Source organism: Bubalus bubalis, chromosome 9, assembly GCF_019923935.1.
Source record: "Bubalus bubalis isolate 160015118507 breed Murrah chromosome 9, NDDB_SH_1, whole genome shotgun sequence".
Classification (NCBI taxonomy): domain Eukaryota; kingdom Metazoa; phylum Chordata; class Mammalia; order Artiodactyla; family Bovidae; genus Bubalus; species Bubalus bubalis.
In genome coordinates, this window is record NC_059165.1 from 58,097,810 (window position 1) to 58,124,912 (window position 27,103).

The 27,103-nt window shown below is 48.4% G+C and overlaps 1 protein-coding gene across 2 annotated transcripts; it reads left to right on the forward strand.

Annotated features, from left to right (window-relative positions):
* The first annotated feature begins 13,483 nt into the window (after positions 1 to 13,483).
* Positions 13,484 to 26,256, forward strand: PCDH12 (protocadherin 12). 2 transcript variants are annotated; one of them, XM_006062647.4, is made up of 4 exons: positions 13,484 to 16,686; positions 19,681 to 19,778; positions 21,875 to 22,026; positions 25,406 to 26,256. In XM_006062647.4, the coding sequence occupies exons 1-4, from the start codon at positions 13,810 to 13,812 to the stop codon at positions 25,870 to 25,872; spliced, it is 3,594 nt and encodes a 1,197-aa protein (XP_006062709.3). In that variant the 5' UTR covers positions 13,484 to 13,809; the 3' UTR covers positions 25,873 to 26,256. The 2 variants fall into 2 exon arrangements, with proteins under 2 accessions (XP_006062709.3, XP_006062710.2); XM_006062648.4 differs by lacking the exons at positions 21,875 to 22,026; positions 25,406 to 26,256 and adding an exon at positions 20,212 to 20,340.
* The last annotated feature ends 847 nt before the right edge of the window (positions 26,257 to 27,103 follow it).

The following is a 27,103-nucleotide window of genomic DNA, read 5'->3' on the forward strand; positions in this document are numbered from 1 at the left end:
TAAGTTAGAGCTCCAGTTAATAATAATTCCTGGGCGTGACAGGAGTGTTCCAAACTTACAAACTCCTCTGAAGCTTCTCTAGCCTGCCTGACAGGCTTGTCCGGCCACATGTGATTGTTCACAGCCTCCCAACCGTGAGAGGCACGAGATGCTTTAAACCTTCTAAAAACAGGTTCTTTAGAGAAGTTAGAAAACTATTAGTATAAGTATAGTGGGCTGATTAGAAGTTGTATTGGTGAAGGGTTTTTCATTTGTTGAGCCAATGCTTACTGCTAAGTCTCCACATCCCCTGCCCTTATACACATTAATGAATATATAGAATAAATATTAACCTTTGCTATAAATCACGTTAGACCTTAGGCTAAGTAAATTCTTTCCTTAACTAAAACCCACTACACCCTCACCCTATAGGAATGTAACTTTATTTGGGTGGTGTCTATTTTAAGAATAATCACCCCTGGAGAAATAAGTGTTGACTGACCGCTGTCACAAGGAGAGGGTCATAAATTGTCAGCAGGCCTCCCTGGCCAGAAGATGATGTAACACCCCTACGACCTCTGTATACATTTGTATGAAGCACCTGACTTTAATAAAAGTCAGGACTGCTGACCCCGCGTGACTTTTGTATAACATCTCAGTGTATAAAAACAGACTCTGGAAAATAAAGAAGTGGGATCAGTTCCTCGAAATACTGGTCTCCTCATGTCGTTCTCTCTCTCTCAAACTCTGGCTGAGTTTCCATCTGGAGCGCGGAGCCCGCCATGCTTACTAATTATGCCTGGGCTTCTAAGATCCGACCGGGGAGGCCTCAGTGTCTCCTCTCCTTCGGGAGAACGGAAGGACGCCTGCGGCCTACGTAAGTGGTGCAAGCTTCTTGTCTTGAAGTTTTATTGGTTTCCCGCGTAAACCAAGCTAGTCAGCCTCTTTTCTCCACTGAATTTTCCTGCTGAGCTATCCTCATTCTATTACTCTTTATATCTCTAATTAATATCTAATTAAAGCCAGTGTATTTGCCAACGCCATCTCCCCTTCAAACTCCCTGGATCAGCCGGGGCTGGACCTCGGCAGTTTCCAATGTTTCCCCATCTATTTCCCATGAAGTGATGGGACCAGATGCCATGATCTTCGTTTTCTGAATATTGAGCTTTAAGCCAACTTTTTCACTCTCCACTTTCACTTTCATCAAGAGGCTTTTGAGTTCCTCTTCACTTTCTGCCATAAGGGTGGTGTCATCTGCATATCTGAGGTTATTGATATTTCTCCTGGCAATCTTGATTCCAGCTTGTGTTTCTTCCAGTCCAGCGTTTCTCATGATGTACTCTGCATATAAGTTAAATAAACAGGGTGACAATATACAGCCTTGACGTACTCCTTTTCCTATTTGGAACCAGTCTGTTGTTCCATGTCCAGTTCTAACTGTTGCTTCCTGACCTGCATACAGATTTCTCAAGAGGCAGGTCAGGTGGTCTGGTATTCCCATCTCTTTCAGAATTTTCCACAGTTTATTGTGATCCACACAGTCAAAGGCTTTGGCCTAGTCAATAAAGCAGAAATAGATGCTTTTCTGGAACTCTCTTGCTTTTTCCATGATCCAGTGGATGTTGGCAATTTGATCTCTGGTTCCTCTGCCTTTTCTAAAACCAGCTTGAACATCAGGAAGTTCATGGTTCACGTATTGCTGAAGCCTGGCTTGGAGAATTTTGAACATTACTTTACTAGCATGTGAGATGAGTGCAATTGTGTGGTAGTTTGAGCATTTTTTGGCATTGCCTAGTCATCAGGGAAATACAAATCAAAACCACAATTAGAAGCCACTTCACACTCACTGCTGCTGCTGCTAAGTCACTTCAGTCGTGTCCGACTCTGTGCGACCCTATAGACGTCACACTCACTAGAACCACTGTAATAAAAAGAAAAAAAATTTTTTTTAATCTCATGATACAGAGAACTGTTTGATGGTTGTCAGAGGCAAGAGGTGGCAAGTGGGTGAAGACACAAACTTCTAATTATAAAATAAATAGGTCATTGGGATGTTATGGAAACCATGGTGAATATAGTACATAATACTCTATATATGAAAGTTGCTGAGAATAAATCTTAAATGTTTTCATTACAAGAAAAAAATCTGTATGTATGGTGTTGGATATTAACTACACTCACTGTAGAAATCATTTCTCAATACATACATATATTGGATCATTATGTTATACACCTGAAACTAATATAATGTTGTATGCCAATTACATCTCAATAAAGAATTTTTAAAAAGAAGACAGATTATAACAAGTGTTGGTGAAGTGGCAAAGAAATTGGAATCCTCATATATTGATTCTGAGGATGTAAAATGGAGTTGATTCTGAGGATGTAAAATGGAGTAGCCACTCTGGAAAAAAAGAGGTCTGCATTTTCATTTTGCACTGAGCTTCACAAATTACATTGCTGGTCCTGCATGCAGGAGAAAGGAAAAGTCAAGTGGGAAAAAATTGGGTACTGGAGGGGCTTCCTGACTGCCACAGAAGGGAAATTTTTGAAATGCAAATAATCAGTCTTAATCCTCTGCACTATAAATCTTGACTGTTACAGAGCACAAACCTAACTATCTCTGTAATGGACATCAAAACCAGAAATGTACTCCTTAAAAAGACAAAGGAAGGAAGAAGAATCTTTGAAGTCATCCACTAATATTGTTCATATTCAGCCAAAGGAAATAAAACCAAGAGTGAAACCCTACTGTAGAGTGCTCAGAGATGAGACCATGAATGCAGCCAGAGATCTCCCAGCTGCTAAAAGCGAGGGAGACAAAGAACCAGGTCAGGAAATTCTCACAAAGTCAAAGTAAAAGGTGATTGTGACATCATGTCATGGCTTCATGTCAGAGGTCACAGGACAGAGGGAATAGAAGAATTTCAAAGCAGCGTTAAAAGTTTGGATGAAAGTTTAAAGTGGACTAAGCAGAGTCCACTTTGGAGGTCAGGTTTGGATAAAGAGAGTTTTTTACTTAATTTTCTTTTTAGACTCTAAGATTTTTGTAGCTTTGGTTTTAATGTGCCTGGTTTTGCATCATTTAGTTTAAATTGAGCTTTCCCTACATCCCTAATCCTCTGCTGTGCTAAGCATTTTACATGCATTGTTTCATTTTAACACCCAGGACCCCATGACCAAAGTAATTGTATCTCCCCATTTTACAAATGAGGAAATTAAGGTGCTAAGGGGTGAAATGATTTTACCAGTGTTATTCAGTGGTGACCTATAGTATTAGGACCAATTCCTCATCAGTCTGACCCTCTCATATAGCTTGTAAAAGAATTAGGGTTTGTTGAAACAGAAATACAGACAGAATAAAGCCATTCTGGCTTTAGGAATTAAAAGAGAAGGCCCCAGGGAAGTCAGGATTACAGTTTATGATGTCATGATAGGTAGAATGAAAACACAGAGAGAGAGAAAGAGATCTAACTCCATACCCTGTCCTCATGAACACTAGATGATGATGGAGTCCAGGGCTAGAAGAGAATGGGTTGTGTGACCTAGACCAGAGATCAACAACCTGCCATTGGGTAGAGAAGCAAAAGTGAGTCACAAAATATGTCTGGTCTTGCAGGGACCAGCAGGCCTTCCATCAGGACCTGCACTGGTTCATCCATCACTGGCATCCAATGGTGTCCAGAGCCTTTGCTGAGCTCACCCCACCTGCCTGGGGGAGCCAGACTCCTTTTCAATGGCCATCCCTCTCAAGCATTCCTGAAACAAGCCTTGACATATAGAGGGGCAGCAGTGTGGAAGGGAAGTCTTGCCCCAACTCTGGGACAGGACTGGATAGTGGCAGGCCTCATCCCAGTACAGAAGTTTCACAGCTGATCTCCTGTCGTTAAATACTTCCTCACTCTGTGGATCTCAAAAAATGTACTACTATCACCTGGAAATCTGAAAAATTGGTGTTTCTTTAAAACAGGGGCTTTGTACTCAAAAATAAAAATTGAGAGCTAAAAGCATAATTATGAATAATTAACAAGTAGAGTGCTATTCATGTCCCATGCGCTACTCTAAATGTTCTGCATGGAGTAAGCTAAACGTGACAGTAACCCTGCAACATATTACCATCATCATCCCTATTTTAAAGCCAGGGAGACTGATCACAGACAAGTTAAGTGGTTTGCCATGGTCACACAGATAGGAAATTACAAAGCCAGGCTTTGAACCCAGGCAATTGGAGTCCTGAGCCATGTTATTAACCCTAATGCTATGCTTAAATCAGGTTAACACTTTGCCCAAGGAAAGTGCTCAGGTCTGTAAGGAAAAATAGCCAGACTAACCAATGTGGCCAGCTTCCCTGGTCAGTACAGCTCAAACAATACCTCAGGTCATCCCAGGGTTATATAAAAACAGACTCCTAAAAAGGCTTGCAGTGGCTGACAGTATAAAAATGTTTTCTGTGCTTCTGATCCAAGGCAAAATTTGATTTACAATAATAGGCACAGAATGATCATGTTTATACTTGCAACCTGGCACTTTATTATTATTCCCCTGAATAACAGTGAAAAGAGTTTTGTAACCCCAAGGTCACATGGCACTGTAAGAAGGAAAGAGGCGTGAGATTTAGCACCAGCTGCCATCATAAATCAGCGTATGGCTGTTTCTCTCGGAGCTCCGGGCTCAACTCTTGGCTGTCACAAACTTATAAAGGGGAGCCCCATGAGAATTTATGTAACGATGGGAAGACTCCTTTTCCTTCCTGCAAGAATCTTTCTGAAGCAAGGTGAGAATTAAGCTGATTGGATTCTATGTGAAGAAAGAAAACCAAACCAGTGGTTTAGAGGAAAGGAAAATATGGGTCAACTTTAGCTATTTAGCTACTTCCCTTGCCAAAAAAGCCTGACCTTGTAAATGGAGAAGAACATGCTGAATTCCACCCAATAAATGAATGACCAGATGACCAAATAAATTAATGAATGTGATCCAGGCCTCCTCAGGGGTGGTTCTTTTAGTGTGAGAACAGTTACATCCTACAATCACCCAGAAATGCTGAATACATAACAAGGCCAATCAACAGAGTCAGCCACTGAATATTCATGCACAGATGATGCTCCCAGTCAATATGTTTGATTTTTGTGTTTACTGATAGATTTTCAAATTCACTGTGTAAACCAAAATTCTAAAAATAAAAAGAAGAGGAAAAAGGAAAACAGAGAAGAACTTGTGGTGAGGTCATACTTAACGTCTGGATAGGATTGCCAGATAAAAATACACTAAGTTTTTTCACTATCTGAAATTCAAATTTAACAGTCACTCTATATCTTTTTTAAATTTATTTATTGGTTGTTCTGGGTGCACGTTGCTGCACGGGCTTTTCTCCAGTTGCGTCAAGTGGGGGCTACTCTCTTGTTGTGATGCTTGGGATTCTCATTGCGGTGGCCACGTTGTTGCTGAGCACAGCCTCTAGGGTGCTCGGGCTTCAGTAGCTGTGGCTCCCAGGCTCTAAAGCACAGGCTCAGTAGTTGTGGCACAGGGACTTAGTTGCTCCACCACATGTGGAATCTTCTCAGATCAGGGATCGAACCCATGTCTCCTGCATTGGCAGGCAGATTCTTTACCACTGAGCCCCCAGGGACGCCCCCACCCTATACTTTTATTTGTTAAACCTGGCAACCTACTTCTGGGCTAAGAACCCTAATTAGAAGAGAGGGCTGAAGAGAATATTTGGTGGACATGCCCACACCTGGGAGTCAGAAGGAAGGCAAACCAAAGGGAGAATCCAAGAAGCAGGCAGAAGAGCCTGCAGAAATATGGAAGAACCAGTGTGCACAGAGCTTCTGCTGAGCACTGATACAGACATAGGAGAGAGGTGGGGACCAGGAGAACGCTTGGTGAGAAAGGCCTGATGGCTATAGAGTTCGCCCTTACCAGGCTGTTAGTGCTTCTAAGAACCTCTGTGAGCCCGTGAGCTACAACTACTGAAGTTGTAGTTGCACATCCTAGAGCCTGTGCTCTGCAGCAACAGAAGCCACCATAATGAGTAGCCTGCACACGGCAACAGAGACCCAACACAGCCAAAAATTTAAAAAAATAAATAACAAGTTTAAGAAGCTCTATGTCAGTGGTTCTCAATGAGGTTGGGGTGGAGAAGGGGTGTGTGGTAGAATGACCTATCAGTTCAGTTCAGTCACTCAGTCGTGTCCGACTCTTTCCGACCCCATGAATTGCAGCACGCCAGGCTTCCCTGTCCATCACCAACTCCCAGAGTTCACTCAGACTCACATCCATCGAGTCAGTGATGCCATCCAGCCATCTCATCCTCTGTCGTCCCCTTCTCCTCCTGCCCCCAATCCCTTCCAGCATCAGAGTCTTTTCCAATGAGTCAACTCTTCATATGAGGTGGCCAAAGTACTGGAGTTGCAGCTTCAGCATCATTCCCTCCAAAGAAATCCCAGGGCTGATCTCCTTCAGAATGGACTGGTTGGATCTCCTTGCAGTCCAAGGGACTCTCAAGAGTCTTCTCCAACACCACAGGTCAAAAGCATCAATTCTTTGGCACTCACCCTTCTTCACAGTCCAACTCTCACATCCAGACATGACCACAGGAAAAACCATAGCCTTGAACTAGACAGACCTTTGTTGGCAAAGTAATGTCTCTGCTTTTGTATCTAGGTTGGTCATAACTTTCCTTCCAAGGAGTAAGCGTCTTTTAATTTCATGGCTGCAGTCACCATCTGCAGTGATTCTGGAGCCCAGAAAAATAAAGTCTGACACTGTTTCCCCATCTATTTCCCATGAAGTGATGGGACCGGATGCCATGATCTTCGTTTTCTGAACGTTGAGCTTTAAGCCAACTTTTTCACTCTCCACTTTCACTTTCATCAAGAGGCTTTTGAGTTCCTCTTCACTTTCTGCCATAAGGGTGGTGTCATCTGCATATCTGAGGTTATTGATATTTCTCCCGGCAATCTTGATTCCAGCTTGTGTTTCTTCCAGTCCAGTGTTTCTCATGATGTACTCTGCATATAAGTTAAATAATCAGGGTGACAATATACAGCCTTGACGAACTCCTTTTCCTATTTGGAACCAGTCTTGTTGTTCCATGTCCAGTTCTAACTGTTGCTTCCTGACCTGCATACAGATTTCTCAAGAGGCAGGTCAGGTGGTCTGGTATTCCCATCTCTTTCAGAATTTTCCACAGTTTATTGTGATCCACACAGTCAAAGGCTTTGGTATAGTCAATAAAGCAGAAATAGATGTTTTTCTGGAACTCTCTTGCTTTTTCCATGATCCAGTGGATGTTGGCAATTTGATCTCTGGTTCCTCTGCCTTTTCTAAAACCAGCTTGAACATCTGGAAGTTCATGGTTCACGTATTGCTGAAGCCTGGCTTGGAGAATTTTGAGCATTACTTTACTAGCATGTGAGGTGAGTGCAATTGTGCGGTAGTTTGAGCATTCTTTGACATTGCCTTTCTTTGGGATTGGAATGAAAACTGACCTTTTCCAGTCCTGTGGCCACTGCTGAGTTTTCCAAATTTGCTGGCATATTGAGTGCAGCACTTTCACAGCATCATCTTTCAGGATTTGAAAGAGCTCAACTGGAATTCCATCACTTCCACTAACTTTGTTCGTAGTGATGCTTTCTAAGGCCCACTTGACTTCACATTCCAGGATGACCTATAGTATATCAGAATTGAAGCCTACATGCTAGAGGTAGCCCTCTTCTTCTCTGAAGATTAGGGAGAGAGACATAAGTGTAACCCTTATTAACTCAGAATTTATGTGGTCTAGTTTTGGGGGCTGTGTTGTGGTAACTAAAGCACAAAATAAATTATAAATCCTTTCTTGCACTTTTCTTGAAAACCATGAAGGAGAGTCACAGTTTACAACTATCCATCAGAAAGTCTTTATCATCAACCTACTTCCTTCACAGCCTCGGCTGTTCTCTAAAGTACCCCCTCCACAATATCCTCAACCTTCACCAATTTCCCTCCCCCTCATCTATTTTCCCTTTTATTACACAGATCAATTAGGCCTCTCTTCCCAGCAAAAAGGTCTAATCGACTTCCCCAACTTGGTCCCAAATGATCTGAAAGATGAAGCATTTTCAAAGAGAGAGAAATAGAGCTGGCAATTATAAAATTCTCTTTGGCAGTCCGGAAAAAAGGAAAGTATGAGTTGCCCTGTTCCTGGTATTTTGAAAAGCTTTTCAAGTGACTATGATACGTGGACCCTTTTCAGAGATACCACTCTTGATCAAGACACAAAACCTTTCCACTTCCTGAAAAGTCCTCTCTTAGCAAATTTCTCCCTGCCAAGTATTCTTCTCTCTACAGTGGGCCCAGAAATCCACCCAGATGGGTGGGATTGGACATCTGTGATCTGCCCCCAACAGAGACCACAAACTGTGGGGCAGGAACAGGTGAGCCAGAACAAGTCCTTGAGTCTCCCAGTCAATGGCCCAGGCTAGAATGCCTCCAACTTCAATAAGATTTTGCTGGAAAAAAAAAAAAAAAAAAAAGAGGCAACTCTTAGGTGGTCCAGTCACCTCCCCAACCAGAAAGGTCTTGAGAATGAAGCCTCCCAGCTTCATCAATGCTGCTTTGGTGGTGCATTGATTTGGTGGTGGTTACAGCAGCGGCTAGGCAGATCCACAGGGAGCCCTGGGGGTGGGCAGCCAGCCCAGCAGGACATTCCTAATGTGGGGAAATGATCTTAGCCTTCATCCAACTGGTCTGCAAGTCCCTTAAGTGTCAGAGTCTCACCCTGCTGGTCTGAGCCCTCAAGATTCTTCAGGACATCAGGTATTTAAAGAGATCCTCTGATCCCTGACCCTTCCCACTTCAGTCTCCAACCTCTCCCTATAGCGATGGACCCAAGTGTGAGCAACCCAAAGGGTGGTGGTGAACAAGGCCTCCAAGCACCAAGCCCAAGCCTGCTCTCTTTTTAAAAATATTTCAGACTTAGGGATTTGAAACAACTATTTGAAACAACTTCTGCTTCTTTGAATCTATTTTTAAGACTAAGGATGATGTAGGCTTTCCAAACAAATTCCAGTTTTACCCCTTGACATGTGGCTGCTGAAGATCAACTGACCCTGCAGCCAAAAAAGAGGAGGAAATATTACTAAACGGGGACCTCATTCCTAGAGACAATAGCCTTTAAAAGGTCTGGTGCTTCCTTTGCTGCCTTTGGATTCTTAAAGTGTTGTCTTAGCTTCCTGCCCCCAACATGAGTAAAACAAACAGAACAATAATAAACCACCTATGAAATCCAAAGGTTTTCATGACCTGAGTCCATTTTTTGCATCCATGGGTCCCAGTCAAGGCCACACACACACACAAACATGCCCTTTGAAGAATACTCAAATAAGGGACTTCCCTGGTGGTTCAGTGGTTAAGACTCTGTACTTTCAATGCAGAGGGCACAGGTTCGCTCCCTGGATGAGGAACTAAGCAGCATTCCCCCACCAAAAGAAACCTCAGGTAAAATCTTGAATTCTATCATCCCCCTCTGTGGGTGTTCGGCCACAGTTGGCTTCCCACTAGGAGAAATGATTATCACCTGGGTATAGGTCCTTCCGCTGTGCTGCACACAGCACAGGAACAGGGGTCTGGAGCTGTGCTGCTGCTGCTGCTGCTGCTAAGTCGCTTCAGTCATGTCCGCCTCTGTGCGACCCCATAGACAGCAACCCACCAGGCTCCTCTGTCCTTGGGATTCTCCAGGGAGGAATACTGGAGTGGGTTGCCATTTCCTTCTCCAATGCATGAAAGTGAAAAGTGAAAGTGAAGTCGCTCAGTCGTGTCCAACTCTTAGCGACCCCATGGACTGCAGCCTACCAGGCTCCTGCATCCGTGGGATTTTCCAGGTAAGAGTCCTGGAGTGGGGTGCCATTGCCTTCTCCCTGGAGCTGTGGACATTTGTGAACTCCAGCCACCCACCTCCCTGCCTCTCTGCCTTTGGCCACCAGATGGCGTTCTGGAAACATTCTCCACACCAGAGCTTCCTGCACCAACGCTCCCCTGCATTACTTCTAGCTCTTTCCTCCCTCTTCTCTGTTCTTTGATCCATTTCCCAGAGTGCAGCCTGTGGGGCTTTCTGGAAGGCAAATGTACATGATTCTGGGCAAGTTCAGATCAGATCAGATCAGTCACTCAGTCGTGTCCGACTCTTTGCGACCCCATGAATCACAGCACACCAGGCCTCCCTGTTCATCACCAACTCCCAGAGTTCACCCAGACTTATGTCCATCGAGTCAGTGATGCCATCCAGCCATCTCATCCTCTGTCATCCCCTTCTCCTCCTGCCCCCAATCCCTTCCAGCATCAGAGTCTTTTCCAATGAGTCAACTCTTCACATGAGGTGGCCAAAGTACTGGAGTTTCAGCTTTTAGCATCATTCCTTCCAAAGAAATCCCAGGGCTGATCTCCTTCAGAATGGACTGGTTGGATCTCCTTGCAGTCCAAGGGACTCTCAAGAGTCTTCTCCAACAACACAGTTCAAAAGCATCAATTCTTCGGCGCTCAGCCTTCTTCACAGTCCGACTCTCACATCCCTACATGACCACAGGAAAAACCATAGCCTTGACTAGACGGACCTTTGTTGGCAAAGTAGTGTCTCTGCTTTTCAATATGCTATCTAGGTTGGTCATAACTTTCCTTCCAAGGAGTAAGCGTCTTTTAATTTCATGGCTGCAGTCACCATCTGCAGTGATTTTGGAGTCCAGAAAAATAAAGTCTGACACTGTTTCCACTGTTTCCCCATCTATTTCCCATGAAGTGATGGGACCGGATGCCATGATCTTCGTTTTCTGAATGTTGAGCTTTAAGCCAACTTTTTCACTCTCCACTTTCACTTTCATCAAGAGGCTTTTGAGTTCCTCTTCACTTTCTGCCATAAGGGTGGTGTCATCTGCATATCTGAGGTTATTGATATTTCTCCCGGCAATCTTGATTCCAGCTTGTGTTTCTTCCAGTCCAGTGTTTCTCATGATGTACTCTGCATATAAGTTAAATAATCAGGGTGACAATATACAGCCTTGACGAACTCCTTTTCCTATTTGGAACCAGTCTGTTGTTCCATGTCCAGTTCTAACTGTTGCTTCCTGACCTGCATACAAATTTCCCTGGGCAAGTTACCCAACCTCAATGCTTAGCTTCTTCACCCATGGCCTGTTATGAGGGTGGCGTGGGATGATGTATGTAAAGCACTCAGCACAAGGCTTGGCAGGTAGCTCCTGTTTTCATCATGCAGCTCAGAGCCCTTCCAAAGCTCTCTAGAGCCTACAGGACAAGGTCCAAGTCCTTAGCATAGGGCCCCAGGCCCGCCACCATCCGGAGGCCCCCCGCTGATATCCTCAGCCCAACTTCCTCTTCCTCTGTCCACAGACCCTCCTGTAGGACCATAAGGAGCCAGCTCACCAACCTCAGGCTTCTTCCATCCTGCTCCCTCCCCCTGCCTTGCCTCCCTGCTGCCCACCCACCTCCTTTGTCTCACTCCTCCACATCCTTCCGGGTGCATCTAAGGGGCTTCCGGGAGGACCTGATTCCAGAGCCACTCCACTGGACCCACTTCTTTCATTTCCCCACCCTGACCTGAAACTACAAGTCCCTTAGGGGTCACTCTGTCCTGCTCGCTGCCTTGCACACAGCAGGATGAGTGAGGGTCAGGCAGTGGGGCCACTGTACAGGCTACCACCAGAGGACCTGGGGCCCACACTGGTTCTCTTTGCAGGACAGGTAGCCCTGGCCTGCGCTCAAGCTGAGGACACCCTGGGAAGTGAGACTTCTGGCGGAGAAGACAGAGAAAAAAGTGAAGGGACAAATGCAAGACCATCTTTACCATTTGCACTCAGGGTATAAAGCCTGGCAAATAATACCAGGTAAACTAGACCCATGCAATGAGTGCTTTCTCTGTACCAGGCGCTGCGCTGAGCCTTCACTTGTATCATCTCATTGAATCCTTACCAGAAACTCAGGGGATGCAGGATAGCCATGCTTTACTAGAGAAGGAAACTGAGGCCCAAAGAGGTTATGTGACTTGTGCCGTCTCAAAGCTAGTGAGTGCTCTGTCTGTCTCCAGAGCCAGGGAATACCCCCATTGAATTCAGACCCTGTGCTGTTGGGAATCTCCAGGGAGTAGAATATGAGGGGGTAGGGTGTGGAAAAGAAAGTACAGAGGGGAGCACAGGTGATGCTTAGGCCAAGGAGGTCCTCATCACACCATCCAAATGGCCACAAGCCTCCAGGCCAGTGGCCCGACTGGAGTCACTTTTGTCCCAACAGGCACCTCCAGCCCTAAGGACCTACCTAGGCAAAGTTGGCCCTTAACTCCCATCACATCAAATGCTTTACAAACCTCTGGACTCAACCTCAAGGTAAAGAGCAAGACTGGACAATGGTGGGGCAGCAGCGGCAGGAGGAAATGCGAAGGAGCACGCCCCCTCAAGGCCACCCAAGCCAGTTGCCCCCTTGGCCCCCTCCTGGGTCTCATCTCTGTGACAGGACTCTTGGACAAGAACTGCAGTGGGGAGTGAAGAATTGGAGAAAGGGAGGGAAAGGGAGAGGAATGTGTGGGAGAGGGAAAGGTATAAAAACCTCCAAGACCAAGGAGTGGGAGGCTGGGGGATTCCCCAGGATAGGAGCTCAAGCTGGACCAGATGTGGAGAACAATGGGCCGGGAGGCTGGGGAGCCAGAAGGGAAGGGGGAGGGAGGCCGCACCGTTGGGTCAGAGAGGTCATTGTGCTTCAGGAGCCAAGGCCACGGGCACCTTTACGGTCTGGTCTGTGTGGGCAAGGGACTACCACGGCCAGTGCAGGAGCCAGAGGCAGTCCCAACGCAGGCCAAACCATGCAGATCACAACCCCCACCTCCAATAACAATGTCATTGCTCATGACTCTGGGCCAGGCTTTCCACGCACATTCCATTTCATCTCTAAGATTTCCGCCTGAGAGGTCTACTGTTCTTATTCCCATCTGCACTCTCAAGATGAGGCCCAGAGAGGTTGAGTGACTTGTCCCACATGACCCAGCTGGGAGCCTGCAGGGTCAGAATTTGAACCCAGGCAGTTCAGCTCTGATGGCCACTCTCTTAATCAGCTCTGCTTCCCTTGAGACAAAAATGGGTGATGGGGGCAGAGTCAAGACTGAGAGGTAGACAAGGGTGGGAAAAGAGGAATGGGAGAGGAATAACGGGAGATGAAGAAAACAAGGAGAGACAAGGAAGGAAGAGAGGCCGAGGCGTGACTCTTCCAGGAGGGGCTCGGGCTCTCTGCTTACTTGGCCACAGCAGGGGCTCCCCTCCCCTCAGCGGCTGCCTTGCCACATGGACAGCACCTTCCCATCCGGCCTGTCCCCGGCCGCATCCTCCTCAGCGGCAGTCCACTCAGCTTCACGGAAACTCTCTTTCTCTAACTGGCATAGAAACTCACAGCCCTCCCTTTTCCTGTAGGTGGGGTTTCCATAGGAAAAAGCTGCTTCTCTGTTTCCCTGGCCCAGCAACTGTTTGGAAGTCAGATCCCCACATCCTGCTTCACTGGGTCAAGTTCCTCTTGGACCGACTTTTGTCCATCACTGGCTGACGGGGACCCACAGTGCCCCTGTACCAGGGCTCCCCTGGCAATTTTACCTCATCGGTCCTTGCACCTCTCAAATCTCTTCTGATGAAAATGGCCTTTCTTTCTGTTAGTTCCATTATCTAACGATGGGACGAGGCTGTGCCAACAGGTCTGGGGGCAGGAGAACGGGGCTAATCAAGTCCCTCAGGAAACACTGGAGGACTCGCCCAGCCCCTGAAGAACTCTAGCGGTTTCTGGATCTAGCGCACTCTGGCGGTAAGCATGATGCAACTTCTGTCACTTCTGGGACTTTTGGGGCCAGGTGGCTACTTGTTCCTATCAGGGGATTGTCAGGAGGTGGCCACTCTCACTGTGAGATATCAGGTGGCAGAGGAGGTACCGTCTGGCACCGTGATAGGGAAGCTGCCTCAGGAACGGGGCCGGGAGGAGGAGCCTGGCCAAGCGGGGGCTGCCTTCCAGGTCCTACAGCTGCCCCAGGGACTCCCCATCCAGGTGGACTCTGAGGACGGCGTGCTCAGCACAGGGAGGCGGTTGGACCGGGAGCAGCTTTGCCGGCAGCAGGATCCCTGCCTGGTGTCCTTTGATGTGCTGGCCACAGGGGAGCGGGCGCTCATTCATGTGGAGATCCAGGTGCTGGACATCAATGACCACCATCCGCAGTTTCCCAAAGGTGAGCAGGAGCTGGAAATCTCCGAGAGCGCCTCTCTGCACACCCGGATCCCCCTGGACAGAGCTCTGGATCCAGACACTGGCCCCAACACCCTGCACTCCTACACCCTGTCTCCCAGCGAGCACTTCGCCCTGGATGTCATTGTGGGGCCCGATCAGACAAAACACGCAGAACTGGTGGTGGTGAAGGAGCTGGACCGGGAAATCCACTCATATTTTGATCTGGTGTTAACTGCCTATGACAGTGGGAATCCCCCCAAGTCAGGCACCAGCTTGGTCAAGGTCAGCGTCCTGGACTCCAATGACAATAGCCCTGTGTTTGCTGAGAGCTCACTGGCCCTAGAAATCCAAGAAGACGCTGCCCCTGGTACTCTCCTCATAAACCTGACCGCCACAGACCCTGACCAAGGCCCCAATGGGGAGGTGGAATACTTTCTCAGTAAGCACGTGCCTCTGGAGGTGCTGAACACCTTCAGTATTGATGCCAAGACAGGCCAGGTGACTCTGCTCCAGCACCTAGACTATGAGAAGAATCCGGCCTATGAAGTGGATGTCCAGGCAAGGGATCTGGGTCCCAATCCCATCCCAGCCCACTGCAAGATTCTCATCAAGGTTCTGGATGTCAATGACAACGCCCCAAGCATCCACATCACGTGGGCCTCCCAACCATTGCTGGTGTCCGAAGCTCTTCCCAAGGACAGTTTCATTGCGCTCATCATGGCCAATGACCTGGACTCAGGAAACAATGGTCTGGTCCACTGTTGGCTGAGCCAAGAGCTGGGCCACTTCAGGCTGAAAAGGACCAACGGTAACACATACATGCTGCTAACCAATGCCACACTGGACAGAGAGCAGTGGCCCCAATATACCGTCACTCTGTTGGCCCAAGACCAAGGACCCCAGCCCTTATCAGACAAGAAACAGCTCAGCATTCAGATCAGTGATGCCAATGACAATGCACCTGTGTTTGAGAAAAGCAGGTACCAGGTCTCCACTCGGGAAAACAACCTACCCTCTCTTCACCTCATCACCATCAAGGCCCATGATGCAGACCTGGGTGTTAATGGGAAAATCTCATACCGCATCCAGGACTCCCCGGTTTCTCACTTGGTAGCTATTGACTCAGACACAGGTGAGGTCACTGCTCAAAGGTCACTGGACTATGAACAGATGGCCAGCTTTGAGTTCCTGGTGATTGCAGAGGACAGCGGGCAGCCCCAGCTCTCATCCAGTGTCTCTGTTTGGGTCAGCCTCCTAGATGCCAATGATAATGCCCCAGAGGTGATTCACCCCATACTGAGCAATGGGAGAGCCAGCCTCTCGGTGCTTGTAAATGCCTCCACAGGTCATTTGCTAGTGCCCATTGAGAATCCCAATGGCCTGGGCCCAGCAGGCACTGACATACCACTACAGGCCACCTCCAGCTCTCGGCCATTCCTTTTGGTGACTATCATAGCAAGAGATGCAGACTCAGGGGCAAATGGAGAGCTTCTCTACACCATTCGGAGCGGGAATGAAGCCGGTGTCTTCGTCCTAAGCCCCAACCTGGGGCAGCTGTTCATCAACGTCACCAATGCCAGCAGCCTCACTGGGAGTGAGTGGGAGCTGGAGATTGTGGTGGAAGACCGAGGCAGCCCCTCCTTGCAGACCCGAGCCCTGCTGCAGATCTTGTTTGTCACCAGTGTGGACCACTTGAGGGATTCAGCCCGTGAGCCAGGGGCCCTGAGCACATCGGTACTCACGGTGATTTGCCTGGTTGTACTGCTTGCTGTCTTTGGGTCAATCTTGGCTCTGATCACGTCTATCTGCCGGACGGAGAAAAAGGACAACAGGGCCTACAACTGTAGGGAGGCTGAGTCCACCTACCGTCACCAGCCCAAGAGGCCCCAGAAACAGATTCAGAAGGCAGACATCCAACTTGTGCCTGTGCTCAGGGGCCAGGTGGATGAGCCTGGTGAAGTCGGGCAGCCCCCCAAGCATGTGGGCGAGGAAGCAATGATGGAAGCAGGTTGGGACTCCTGCCTGCAGGCCCCCTTTCATCTCACACCGACTCTGTACAGGACTCTGCGTAACCAAGGCAACCAGGGAACACTGGCCGAGAGCCGAGAGGTGCTTCAGGACACTGTCAACCTCCTTTTCAACCATCCCAGGCAGAGGAACGCCTCCCGAGAGAACCTGCACCTTGCCGAGCCCCAGCCTGCTGTAGGCCAGCCCCGCTCAAGGCTCCTGAAGGCTGCGGGCAGCCCCACAGGAAGAGTGCCTGGAGACCAGGGCAGCGAGGAGGCCCCGCAGAGCCCACCAGCCTCCTCTGCAACCCTGAGGCGGCAGCGGAATCTCAATGGTAAAGTAGCCCCTGAGAAAGAGTCAGGCCCCCGTCAGATCCTGCGGAGCCTGGTCCGGCTGTCTGTGGCCGCCTTTGCGGAGCGGAACCCTGTAGAGGAGCTCACCGTGGATTCGCCTCCTGTTCAGGTACCTCTCTCTCTGGTCACCCCTGGACCACCATGAACAGCATCAGACCCCATTACCCTCACATTCATTCCTTAGGCTCACCAAGCACCTTAGGATGCATTGGGTGCAGTGGTTCAGCTCTGGAGTCAGAAGAATTTAGCTGTGTGGTCCTGGACAAATGACTTGCTGTCTCTGAGCTTTAGTTTCCTTATCTATAAAGCAGGGATGGCAGTAAGAGCATCTGCCTCACAGAATTGTCACTTAATTCCTATTGAGCACTTACTCAGAGCACCTGACACAAGCAGACACACAGCAAAGGCAGTGAGCAACAGTACCTGCCTTCCTCTCATTTGGGCAATTTTCCCTGTGAAGCAAGATGGCATGGGCATTACTGCCCCCGGGTCTCAGGGGCTGCCTGAGACCCCAGAGCTTGCCGGCTAGGCCTGCTGGGTAGGGCAGTGGAAACAATCTTGGGACTTGGGAGTTAGGCAGATCTAGGTTCCAATTTTAGCACAGTCACTTTAGGAGCTGGGCAACATTATCTTATTTTCTTCATCTATAAGATGGGAGTTGTGATACCAAACTTACCTGTGTCTACCTCCCAGGGGGTTGAAGATTAAATGGGATGATGAATGGCTGTGTCCAGTGACCTAGGGTTTACTGGACACAAATGGGAAAGCTTTTTCTGGGATGGGGCCTGATCTCACATCCATATCGACTCCTCTGAACCCCAGATCATTTCCCTGTGCCCAAGGCACACTTCTGTCGTGAGCCAGGCCATCAGCTCATGTTTCCTGCAGAGCAAGGACACGGCTTCCTTCCCCCACCTCTTCCCCAGGAAGCCACCTGGAGGCGGCCCAGCTGCTCTTTCAGGAGTCCTGCCCTGGCTCTGTGCAGCCCCAGAAGTGTTGTCCAGAGCCATTCATTCATTCACCTATTCATTCATCAAATGTTTATTGAATAAGCTCTTTGTGTCAAATATGGTGCTGGTGGTTGCCAGAGACAGCAGAGAGCAGGCCCTGCGGGTGACCCTATTGAAAGAGAGAAGGGCACCCAGGTGAGTTTGACTTAAAGGTAAGAGGCAGCTTGCCTAATGCTTGGTGTCTTTCCAATAGCATAGAGCTGCTGTGGAGTCAGATCTGGGTTCAAATTCCATCCGGCCCTGCCTCTAATTGCTAGGTAGCCCCTGTGTGCATCAGGTGCCACATCTGAAAAATGGGTATAATAGCATCCTTTTCCTTGGGTTACTGAAGAATGACATGAGATTAGATACCACTGGACAGTTAGTAAGTGGTTATCCTGAGATCTATTACTAAGTGATTTATAGACTTTCACTCATTTAATCCTCATATCCACAACCAACACATGACCTGGGTCTTGTTATTATCCCCTGTTTTACTGCTGAGGAAACTGAGCCTCAGGATTCCTTAAGGTCACACAGATGGGAGATGGAGCAGGGGAAGATTTAGGATTTGAACCTGAGTCTGACTCGAGTCTGACTCTAGCTGTGAAATGACCCTGAATGACCGCACATCACCTAGGGGCTGGCACTCAGGGAGTGTCCCTGAAGTATCGGTTGTCACTCAAGAAAAGGGTGGCAGGTGCCTTAGTAGGGCTTCTGGGCCTGGGCCAGGAGGTGGGAACGGCCCCAAGGCGGGCAGTGGGGCCCTGACACTCCCAAGTCACAGTGAAACCCCAGTCCCAGCCACCTCCCCTTCCAGACCTCCTCTGAGGTCGGCCCTTTCTGTCACAGCTGCCCAAAGGGCAGAGGGATCTCCTCAGGGGGGAGGTGAGCTGGGCCCCAGAGGCAGACACAGCATTTCTAGGAGTAACAGCCCAAACCCCTCGACTCTGCGGAGCATTTTAAACTTTAAAACCACCTAATTAATCCTGACAAGCCTGAGAAGAAGGCTGGGTAGTATTTTTAGATTCACTTTAGAGATGAGGAAACTGAGATCTGAGTACATCTAAGAACCTGCCTGTCATCACACAACAAACTAGAAATGACTCTGCCTTGGCCTATTGCCTCCCTCATAAGAGCCTGTGGGGCCTAGCCCTGAACATCTCACCCACCCCTGTCCCATTCACCAGCCTTTCTGAAACTCCACTGTCTCCTCTGGCCTTTCAGCTTGAGTACCTTCTGACTGAAACTCCTTTCACCCCTCACCCAGACTCTCACCCTCTCTCCACTTGCTAACCCTCTGTGGAAACTCCAGGTCTCAGTAGAGGGGCCTGTGATGCAGTATGAACTCAGAAAACATTTGTTTAAATAAGTGAATGACTTCCCCCTGTAGCCACACCCCACACACACACAACTCCTTCCTTGCTCTAAGTTGGGTGAGGGGCTTTCATCTGCTCCACTTGACCTCTATCCTTTCCCAACTCTGATGTAACCCCCCATAGTAGCCCACATGCCCTGTCTCCCCTGACTGTCCTCCCAGGCAGACTGAGAGTTCCCTGAGGGCAGCGACTGGGCCGTGATCTCATTCTTACTCCCATAGCAAGCACAGGCCCTGGCACAAGCAGGCCCTCATTAAATACTTGTCGAGTGAATGAAAGGATGAATAAATGATTCAAAACACCCTCTGTCTTCTTATAAATCTGACCCACCAACACTGGCTGAGTGTTTGAATACTGCTGAAGAGGGGGATATAACACTTTAAGATGATCCTTATTGAAGTAATAATACATTTATAGTCAGGAAATGCCTTTTCCACCCTCATCTCACAGTGTCCACCGGGAGGAGGTCTCATGGGGGCCCCCAGAGGGCCCTTATTCTTTCTCTCAGACACCCAGGTCCCGGGAATCTGTAGTTGACACAAAGCCAAGCAGGGAACCTGCCTGCACACGTCCCTGCCTCCGTCACCATCTTCACCATCCCCCATCTGATCCACAAACATCTGAAGCTGGAGGAAAGACTATAAAAAGAAAGCGCCGGCATTGAGGGAAACATCCGGTAAGGAAGTGTGCTGGGTCGGAATTGTGTGGAGTCAACAGATTTTTCCTGTCTTGTAGCAAATCTCCCAGCTGCTGTCCCTGCTGCATCAGGGCCAATTCCAGCCCAAACCAAACCACCGGGGAAATAAGTACTTGGCCAAGCCCGGCAGCAGCAGGTAAGCAGCACGTAGCCCCAACTCTGGTTTCTCAAGCCCCCTCCCCACCAGCCTGCCCTCACCCTTGCAGCCTCTGTGCTGCAAGGAAGGGTGAGCACATTCCAGATGCTGCTCCCCTGGGAGACTGCAGTGAACAGCATCCATCCCCCCACCCGGACAGCTTGGTCCTGGAGCTACTGTATTAATAGTATTTACAGGACCCAGAGTCAATAAGGAAATGACTTCATCCCTGAGGCTCTATCTGTCCTCTGACTTCAGAGGGACTAGACTATGGACTTTAAATCTGTAACGTTCAGCCTTCTTGCTCTTGACCCTTAAATATAATATGAAGGTTCCTGGCTAAGGATATGGGTATGTGGGTGTGTTTCTTTGGGCTGTCCTAGAATTAAAGAGACCTCAAGAGGACAACTAATTTAACTCCCTCTTGTTACAGATGGAGAAACTGAGGCTCTAAGTAGTTTGATCCTACCCAGCTACGTAAACTTGAGTAAGTCAGATCAAGCCTCAGGCCTGCAGTTTCTCATCTGTGAGATGGAGGTCGCCACTTCCTTGTAGTGATGGGGTAAGAATTTAGTGACCACAAGTGTTCTAAGCCTGTGGCCCAGTGCCTGGAACAAAGAAGGTATACAGACAATGCTAAGTCCTTTCCCTTAAAGTGACTTTGCTCAAGGTCAAATAACCAGTGAGTGGCAAAGCTGGGACTGGCTCTCAGGACACTGACTTCCAGTTCAGTGCTCTTGCTATGACAACTTATAGTCATTTTGTTTGGTTGGTTTTTGGCGAAAATAGCTAGAAACACTGTAGAGTAGGGGTGAGCACATATACTCCAAAGTCACCTCAGCCTACCTTTGAAATCTGACTTCATCATTTAACCTGTGGGAACCTTGGGCAAGATGCATAATCTTTACAAGTCTTGGTTCTCTCATTTGTAAAATGAGGATGATAACAAGAGAAGCCCTTACAGAAGTGAAAGGTTTGACGAGAAGGGGAATATACCTTGCAAAGCATATGTCTGACTCAGAGTAATTGCTCAATAAACATTAGTTGTTGTCATTACTTGCAAACTTGCCACCTTCCTGCTGAAATGGCCATAGAGAAAAAGCAGCAAGGACCCCAGGCCTTAAAGGCTGTTGGGGAGCCTTCCCAGATGCTGGGATGAGAAGCCAGGCCTACCCACTGTGCTGAGGTAGTCCCAGGAACTGGCCTCCTCAGTGATAGAGAGGGGCCATGGGAGGGAGAGGCCAGGGAGACAGCAAGAGACCCCATAGTAGACTCTTAGTAGTTTTGGGATGCCTTACCTCAGCTGCATCCTCTATTGACCTGCTCTTCTGGTCTGGGATTTAGCCTCAAACAAGGAGGAGGGAACATTCAGTCATTCAGTCCACCAGGTATTTATTAAGCACCTACTATGTGCCAACCTCTGTTCAGAGCACTGGTGAGAGAGCAGGGAATGACACAGACAAAAATCCTTGCCCTTGGAGACCTCCCTGATGGTCCAGTGGCTCAGACTCCATATTTCCAACGCAGGGGTCTCAGGTTAGATCCCTAGTCAGGAAACTAGATACCACATGCTGCAATTAAGACCTGGAATAGCCAAATAAGTAAATAAAAATAAATACTAAGAAAAAAACCCCTGCCACCACTGGAACTCATACTTGGCTAGAGGGATAGAGAGATGGAAGGGTGACTGCTCTGGATCAACCAAGGTTTACTAAACTCCTACTCAGTACCAGGTAACAAGAAGGAATGGAGGGACAATGGTGAATAATATCTGTGCACTCACTTTTGTTTGCTGAGTGCTTAGAACACTGTGCTAAGGCCTTTACCTGCGACACCTCATTTTACCCCCACAATGCCCCGTGAAGTGGTTGTTATTTATTGCTCTAATTTTACAGATGAAGAAACAGACTCAGAGTAGGCAAGGGGGCTGGGATCAAGAAACCCAGGTTGGTCTGACTCTGAAGCCTGGGCTGGGAACCTAGTTCACTTTGCAGATGAATGAATGCTGGCATGAATAGCAGAATATTCATAAGCAGGAATGAATGAATCTGTGTGTGAATTTCCTCACTGGTGGAATGGGTTGGCTTCCTCTGCAGGAGTACAATCCCAGACACAGATGGCCCAGGAGCCAGGGCTGGTGGCCAGGCAGAACCAGACCAGGAGGAAGGACCCCTGGACCCTGAAGAGGACCTCTCTGTGAAGCAGCTGCTAGAAGAAGAGCTGTCAAACCTCCTGGACCCCCACACAGGTAGGGACTTTCCAGGGTCACCCTGACCCCACTTCTGCCCCTACAGTCCCTTCCTGTGCCCAGGCTTCAGAGGGCTGCTCCAATCCACTGCAGGGAAACACAGCTAGTCTATTTCTGGAGAAGACTATCAGCAACACTTTTTACTTCCCCCGGAGCTTCAGGTCTTCATTTGTTTAAAGACCAGATTCGTCTTTGATTATGTATTTAAAAAGTCATCAAAGAATAGTGAACAATTACTGAGCTCTTGGTGTGTGCCAGGTACTAAGGAAGCATCTTGGAAGGCATTATCTCAAGTTAAGCTTCCACACAGTCTTCTGAGGTAGATATTAGGAGTTCTAACTTAGAAATCAGCAAACTGAGGCTCAGAAAGGTAGCACAGCCTGCCCAGAATCACCTAGCTCATCAGTGATGGAAGGGAAGTCAACCTGGGCCCACCTACCATTAGGGGACCTCTCTTTACCTCCTAAACCACTCATCTGCATTTCTTAATGTGTTTGAAGACCCCTTTACCAGGAGAACTCAAGAATCTGCTGGCCACCCCCCACCTCCCCCCAACACACATCAGTCAGCCTCCTTCAAGTAACACACACTAAGTCTGACCTATGCTGTGGTTTTCTGTTGCATAGTTAATAATCTATTTCTCATCTGGTCATATTCTGTGTGCTGAAAGCATGGCAGGGATTTCCCTTTCCTTGGTTAAAAAAATATAGCTAACATTTATTGAGTGCTTTCTGTGTGCTAGTCCCTCTTCTAAGTGCCTCATGAGAAAATCTTCTGAGATTGGGACTATTCATTATCCCCATTTCAAAAAGGAAAAAAAAAAAAAACTGAGGGACCAGAGTTTTAATAATTTTCCTAAGGTTGTGTAGCCTATGGTTATTAACCCAGGCAGTGTGGCTCTAAATTAAAATTAAGTAAAATGAAATCTAATTAAAATTAAGTAAAATGAAAAATTCAGTTCCTCAGTCATACCAGCCATATTTCCAGTGCTACATGTGGCTAATGAATATTGCTTTGGACAGCACAAATACAGAGAACTTTATAGGACTGCATTGTCTAGAATGTAGAGCTATGAGGTCCATTCCAATAACCAATAGCCATGTGTGAAAATGGCTGGACCAGCTGAGATGTGATAGAAGTATAAAACACACTCCAGAGTCTGAAGACTTAGTATGAAAAAAGAATGTAAAACATATTAATAATTTTAAAAATATTGATTACATGATAAAATGATATTAAATACAAAAAACTTACATAAATTAATCTCACCTTTTCTTTTTACTTTTTAAATCTGGCCATTAGAAAATTTCAGATGACCTCAGTGCTGGTGTTATATCTCTATGCTCCAGCTTTGTGCTGGAACCTGTGGGCTTAGTTCCCATGTGGTCCTGATTCCTCATAGCACAGAGGGCAAGGAACACAGGAGGATGGTAACAAGTTGGAGAACGAATAGCACAGCAACGGTAGCAGAACCTGAGCTGCCCATAGGGCTGGACCGTGATGGGGCTACTGGTGAATGGGCCTGACACTGGGGTCTCAGTTGCATCAGGTAAAAGCCCCACCGGAGGATGTGATGATGATCATATTTTACTGGCTGCATGAGCTCATTGCATCCTCATAGCCACCTACAAGATAAGTGCTACTATCTCACCACTTTATAAGAGAAAAAAAGAGCCTCAGAGAGATTAAGCAAGTTTTCCAAGTTCACACTGCTCATAAGATGCAAAGCTAGGAAATCAAACCCCGGTCTGCCCAGTGCCCACCTGCCTCGGAGTGAATTCACCATCATGTTTCAGCCATTCTCCTACACTCCACTGATTTTCTCATTCCAAGCTTCATTCCTTCTGAAGCCCTCTGATCCTTGTACAAGGAAAAGCCTGATTCGGTAACACCAAGAGTTCCAACCTTATTACCCCAGAGTCTCAGGGAACTAAGGTTTACATTTCCCAAATGTCCAGGGTTAATATTTATGTTCATTCAGTCATTCAATAAACGTTCACTGAGCCCTGGGCGTGGCCTGGACTAGTCGGAAAGGGGCTGACCCTGCCTCACAGCCTGCATAGCCCCACACTGACAAGGCAAGACCAAGACTCCTTTATCAATAGAAACAGCATTTAGCTGTATTTTGGAATAACTTTTCAAAATCACAAAAGTAATATTTGGTTAATAGAGACAAATGTAGATAAACAAAAAGGGAATAAATCATTTCTGCCCGGGGCAATTTCAGCAAACACTTTGACTTATCCCTTTCCAGTCTTTCACTCTATGCACAGATTTTAAACCGGCTCACCTTAAGCAAGTATTAAATACATGTTAAAGTAGATGTTGTACTTTTTTTTTTTCTTTAAAGATACAGATTCTTAACCACAAGGCCTATGCTTTGTCTCCTCTGCCCTGGCCTCTATCACTGGGCCTGGGACTGGTTTCCTAAGACAGGATTTTCTGTTGAAGAGATGGCAAAAGGAGAAGTGTGATGGTGGGATTCGGGGTCAGGGGGACTCTTTGTCACTGCCCCGGCCCTTTCCTGGGACAGCTCTTAAGCAGCCAGCCCCTTCACAGCGTTTCCCGCAGCTTGAGAGGCGAAGGTCGCGGTGTGGAGAGCGTGAGGTGCTGAGAGCAGGTGACAGTACAGACCTTAGCAGGCCAGGGAAGCCAGAAGCACAGGTGAGCACCTAGCATCCAGGGAGAGAGGAAGGGCAAGTTCTCCAGACAGTGGGTCTCAGTGGTACAATCACAGGGGGCTTCCAAACATCAGACCCGGGGGTCAAATCTGGGCTTGGGTGCCTAGTAGATGAATGTCGGAACTTCCCGGAACTCGTTTCCTCATCCATAAAATACTCTTGACTTCAAAGGTGTGTGTGGAGGTTAAATGAGATAATTATGTAAATTGCTTGGCACAGAAATACTTAATAAGCGGTCACTATTATTAATATTATGAATAGGAAAGGAAGGCAGCAGCAAGCCAGGAACTACAGCATTGGCTAAAAAGGGGAATCCCTCCAGCGGCCCCATCCTCAACTAGTGGTGTCTGTCCTGAGGGAGTGAAAATCCTGGCTGTACAGGGATGGATGGAGGCCACCTAAACCCGAAACACCCCCGGAGACTGGGAGATGCTTTAGAAAGAGACCAATTTCTAATTCTAGGCCTTCCTCCTCCCGCGGCCGCGTCCTCACTCCAGCTCACGACCGAACCTTAGTCGCTGCCTTCCTGCCCGGCGCGCTTCCTCGTCAGGGCCTCTTCCTTCCCGCCCCTCTCCGGCCGGCCCATCTGTCCCCCTCCCCCCCCCCGCCGCCCCCCCATTTCCCTTCCCTCCTTTGTCTGGCGCCCCGCCCGCCTGCCCGGGGCTCCGCCCTCACCGCGTCCCCTTCGCCCCCTGCAGGCCTGGCCCTGGATCGGCTGAGCGTCCCCGACCCGGCCTGGATGGCAAGACTTTCTTTGCCCCTCTCCACCAACTACCGTGACAACGTGTTCTCCCCGGACGCTGCGACCTCGGAGGAGCCCAGGACCTTCCAGACGTTCGGCAAGGCGCCCGAGCTGAGCCCGACAGGCACGCGGCTGGCCAGCACCTTCTTGTCGGAGATGAGCTCGCTGCTGGAGATGCTGCTGGAGCAGCGCCCCGCCGTGCCGGTGGAGGCCGCCTCCGAGGTGCTGCGGCGGCTCTCTGTCTGCGGGAGGACCCTCAGTTTAGACCTGGCCACCAGCGGGGCCGCGGGCTCCGAAGGCCTCACGGGCCTAGCTGGAAACAAGGGGGCCGAGAGCAGGACCAGCAGCGGCAGCAGCAGCGGCAGGGGCCAGTGGATCCAGGAACCGGGGACCCTGGGAGATGTTAGGAAGCCCAGGCCCTGAGGATTCTTGGACAGGAACTGGTGTCTCTAATCTTTGAACTCACTGACCAGAGATGGGCTGAGAACTTTAGGGTGACGGATGCTGCCCCACAGAGGAGGCAGGAGCCCCAGGACAAAGAGCTGGCTGACCAAAGCAACCCCATGTTAAGTGCTGGCTCTACCTGTGGAGTTTTTGGAGGAGGGAGGCAGTTTGTGGCTAAGTGTTTGCTGGCAAAACACATGGAAGAAGAGCACAGAGGGTTCATCCTCTTTGCAAAAGAGATGCCAAGGAGCATCCCAAGCAGGAAGGAGGGCCTGGTTGCACCCTGGAGGGTTGGGGACTGGATCCTGGGGCACCAGGCAAAGCCCTCTGACCTACTAATAAAGGAAATGCAGTGGGTAGTTACCCTGTTTGCACCTGTCAGGAGGGACGGGGAGGAGGGAAGAGTAGGGTGAGGGTTCTTTGTCATCCAGTCGCTGGCTGGAGTGTCATTGTGGGCCTGGATGGGAGGGTGCACAGTGTTAGGTCAGTGGTGATGGACATAGGTACACTAGACCCTTGCTCCCCTATTGCTACAGTATCAAATAATCCGCTTCCCAGGTGAAAATTAAAGCTAAGAAAAGCAAGAGTATTTATAGAGTATTAACAGGGGTCTTTACAATAGGATTTAATTTCATTTCCTCACAACCCGAGGAAGGGAGGTGTTATTATCCCCATTTCACATACAAGGCCATGAGACTTGGGAGAGGCTGAGTGTCTTGCCCAAGATCAAGCAGAGAAAGGAGGCAGAGCCAGAAATTAGAACTAGGCTTGTCTAACACCAATACCCATGCTCTCGACTTTGGCCCTAGACTGCCAGCCAAGGAAAAGAAAGGAAGAGCTACCACAGGTGGGCTTTTGCCAGAAGTGGGCTTGCCTGAAATCCCCTCAGGAAAAATATTGAAAAGAATATTTCCAAAGCCTCTCAGGCTGCACATCTCTGCTCTTCCGAGCGCAGAGTGAGGGGGACTGTCACGGACCTGATGCAGGCTGGGCCTCTGCAGACTCCTGTCCTTCCCTAGCAAGCAGCCCTTCAGGTGCAGAAGTCATCTTTCCAGACCCACTGATCGCGGGTAAATCTTCCTCTGTCACAGCAGTGAATTCAGGCCCTAGAGGACAGTGTGTGAACTGGGTCTATGAAATCGACACTGACAGCAGCAAACCTTCCAGGGGAGGAGGGGATGGAAAAAAAACAGCAAATATTTTCCCAAGG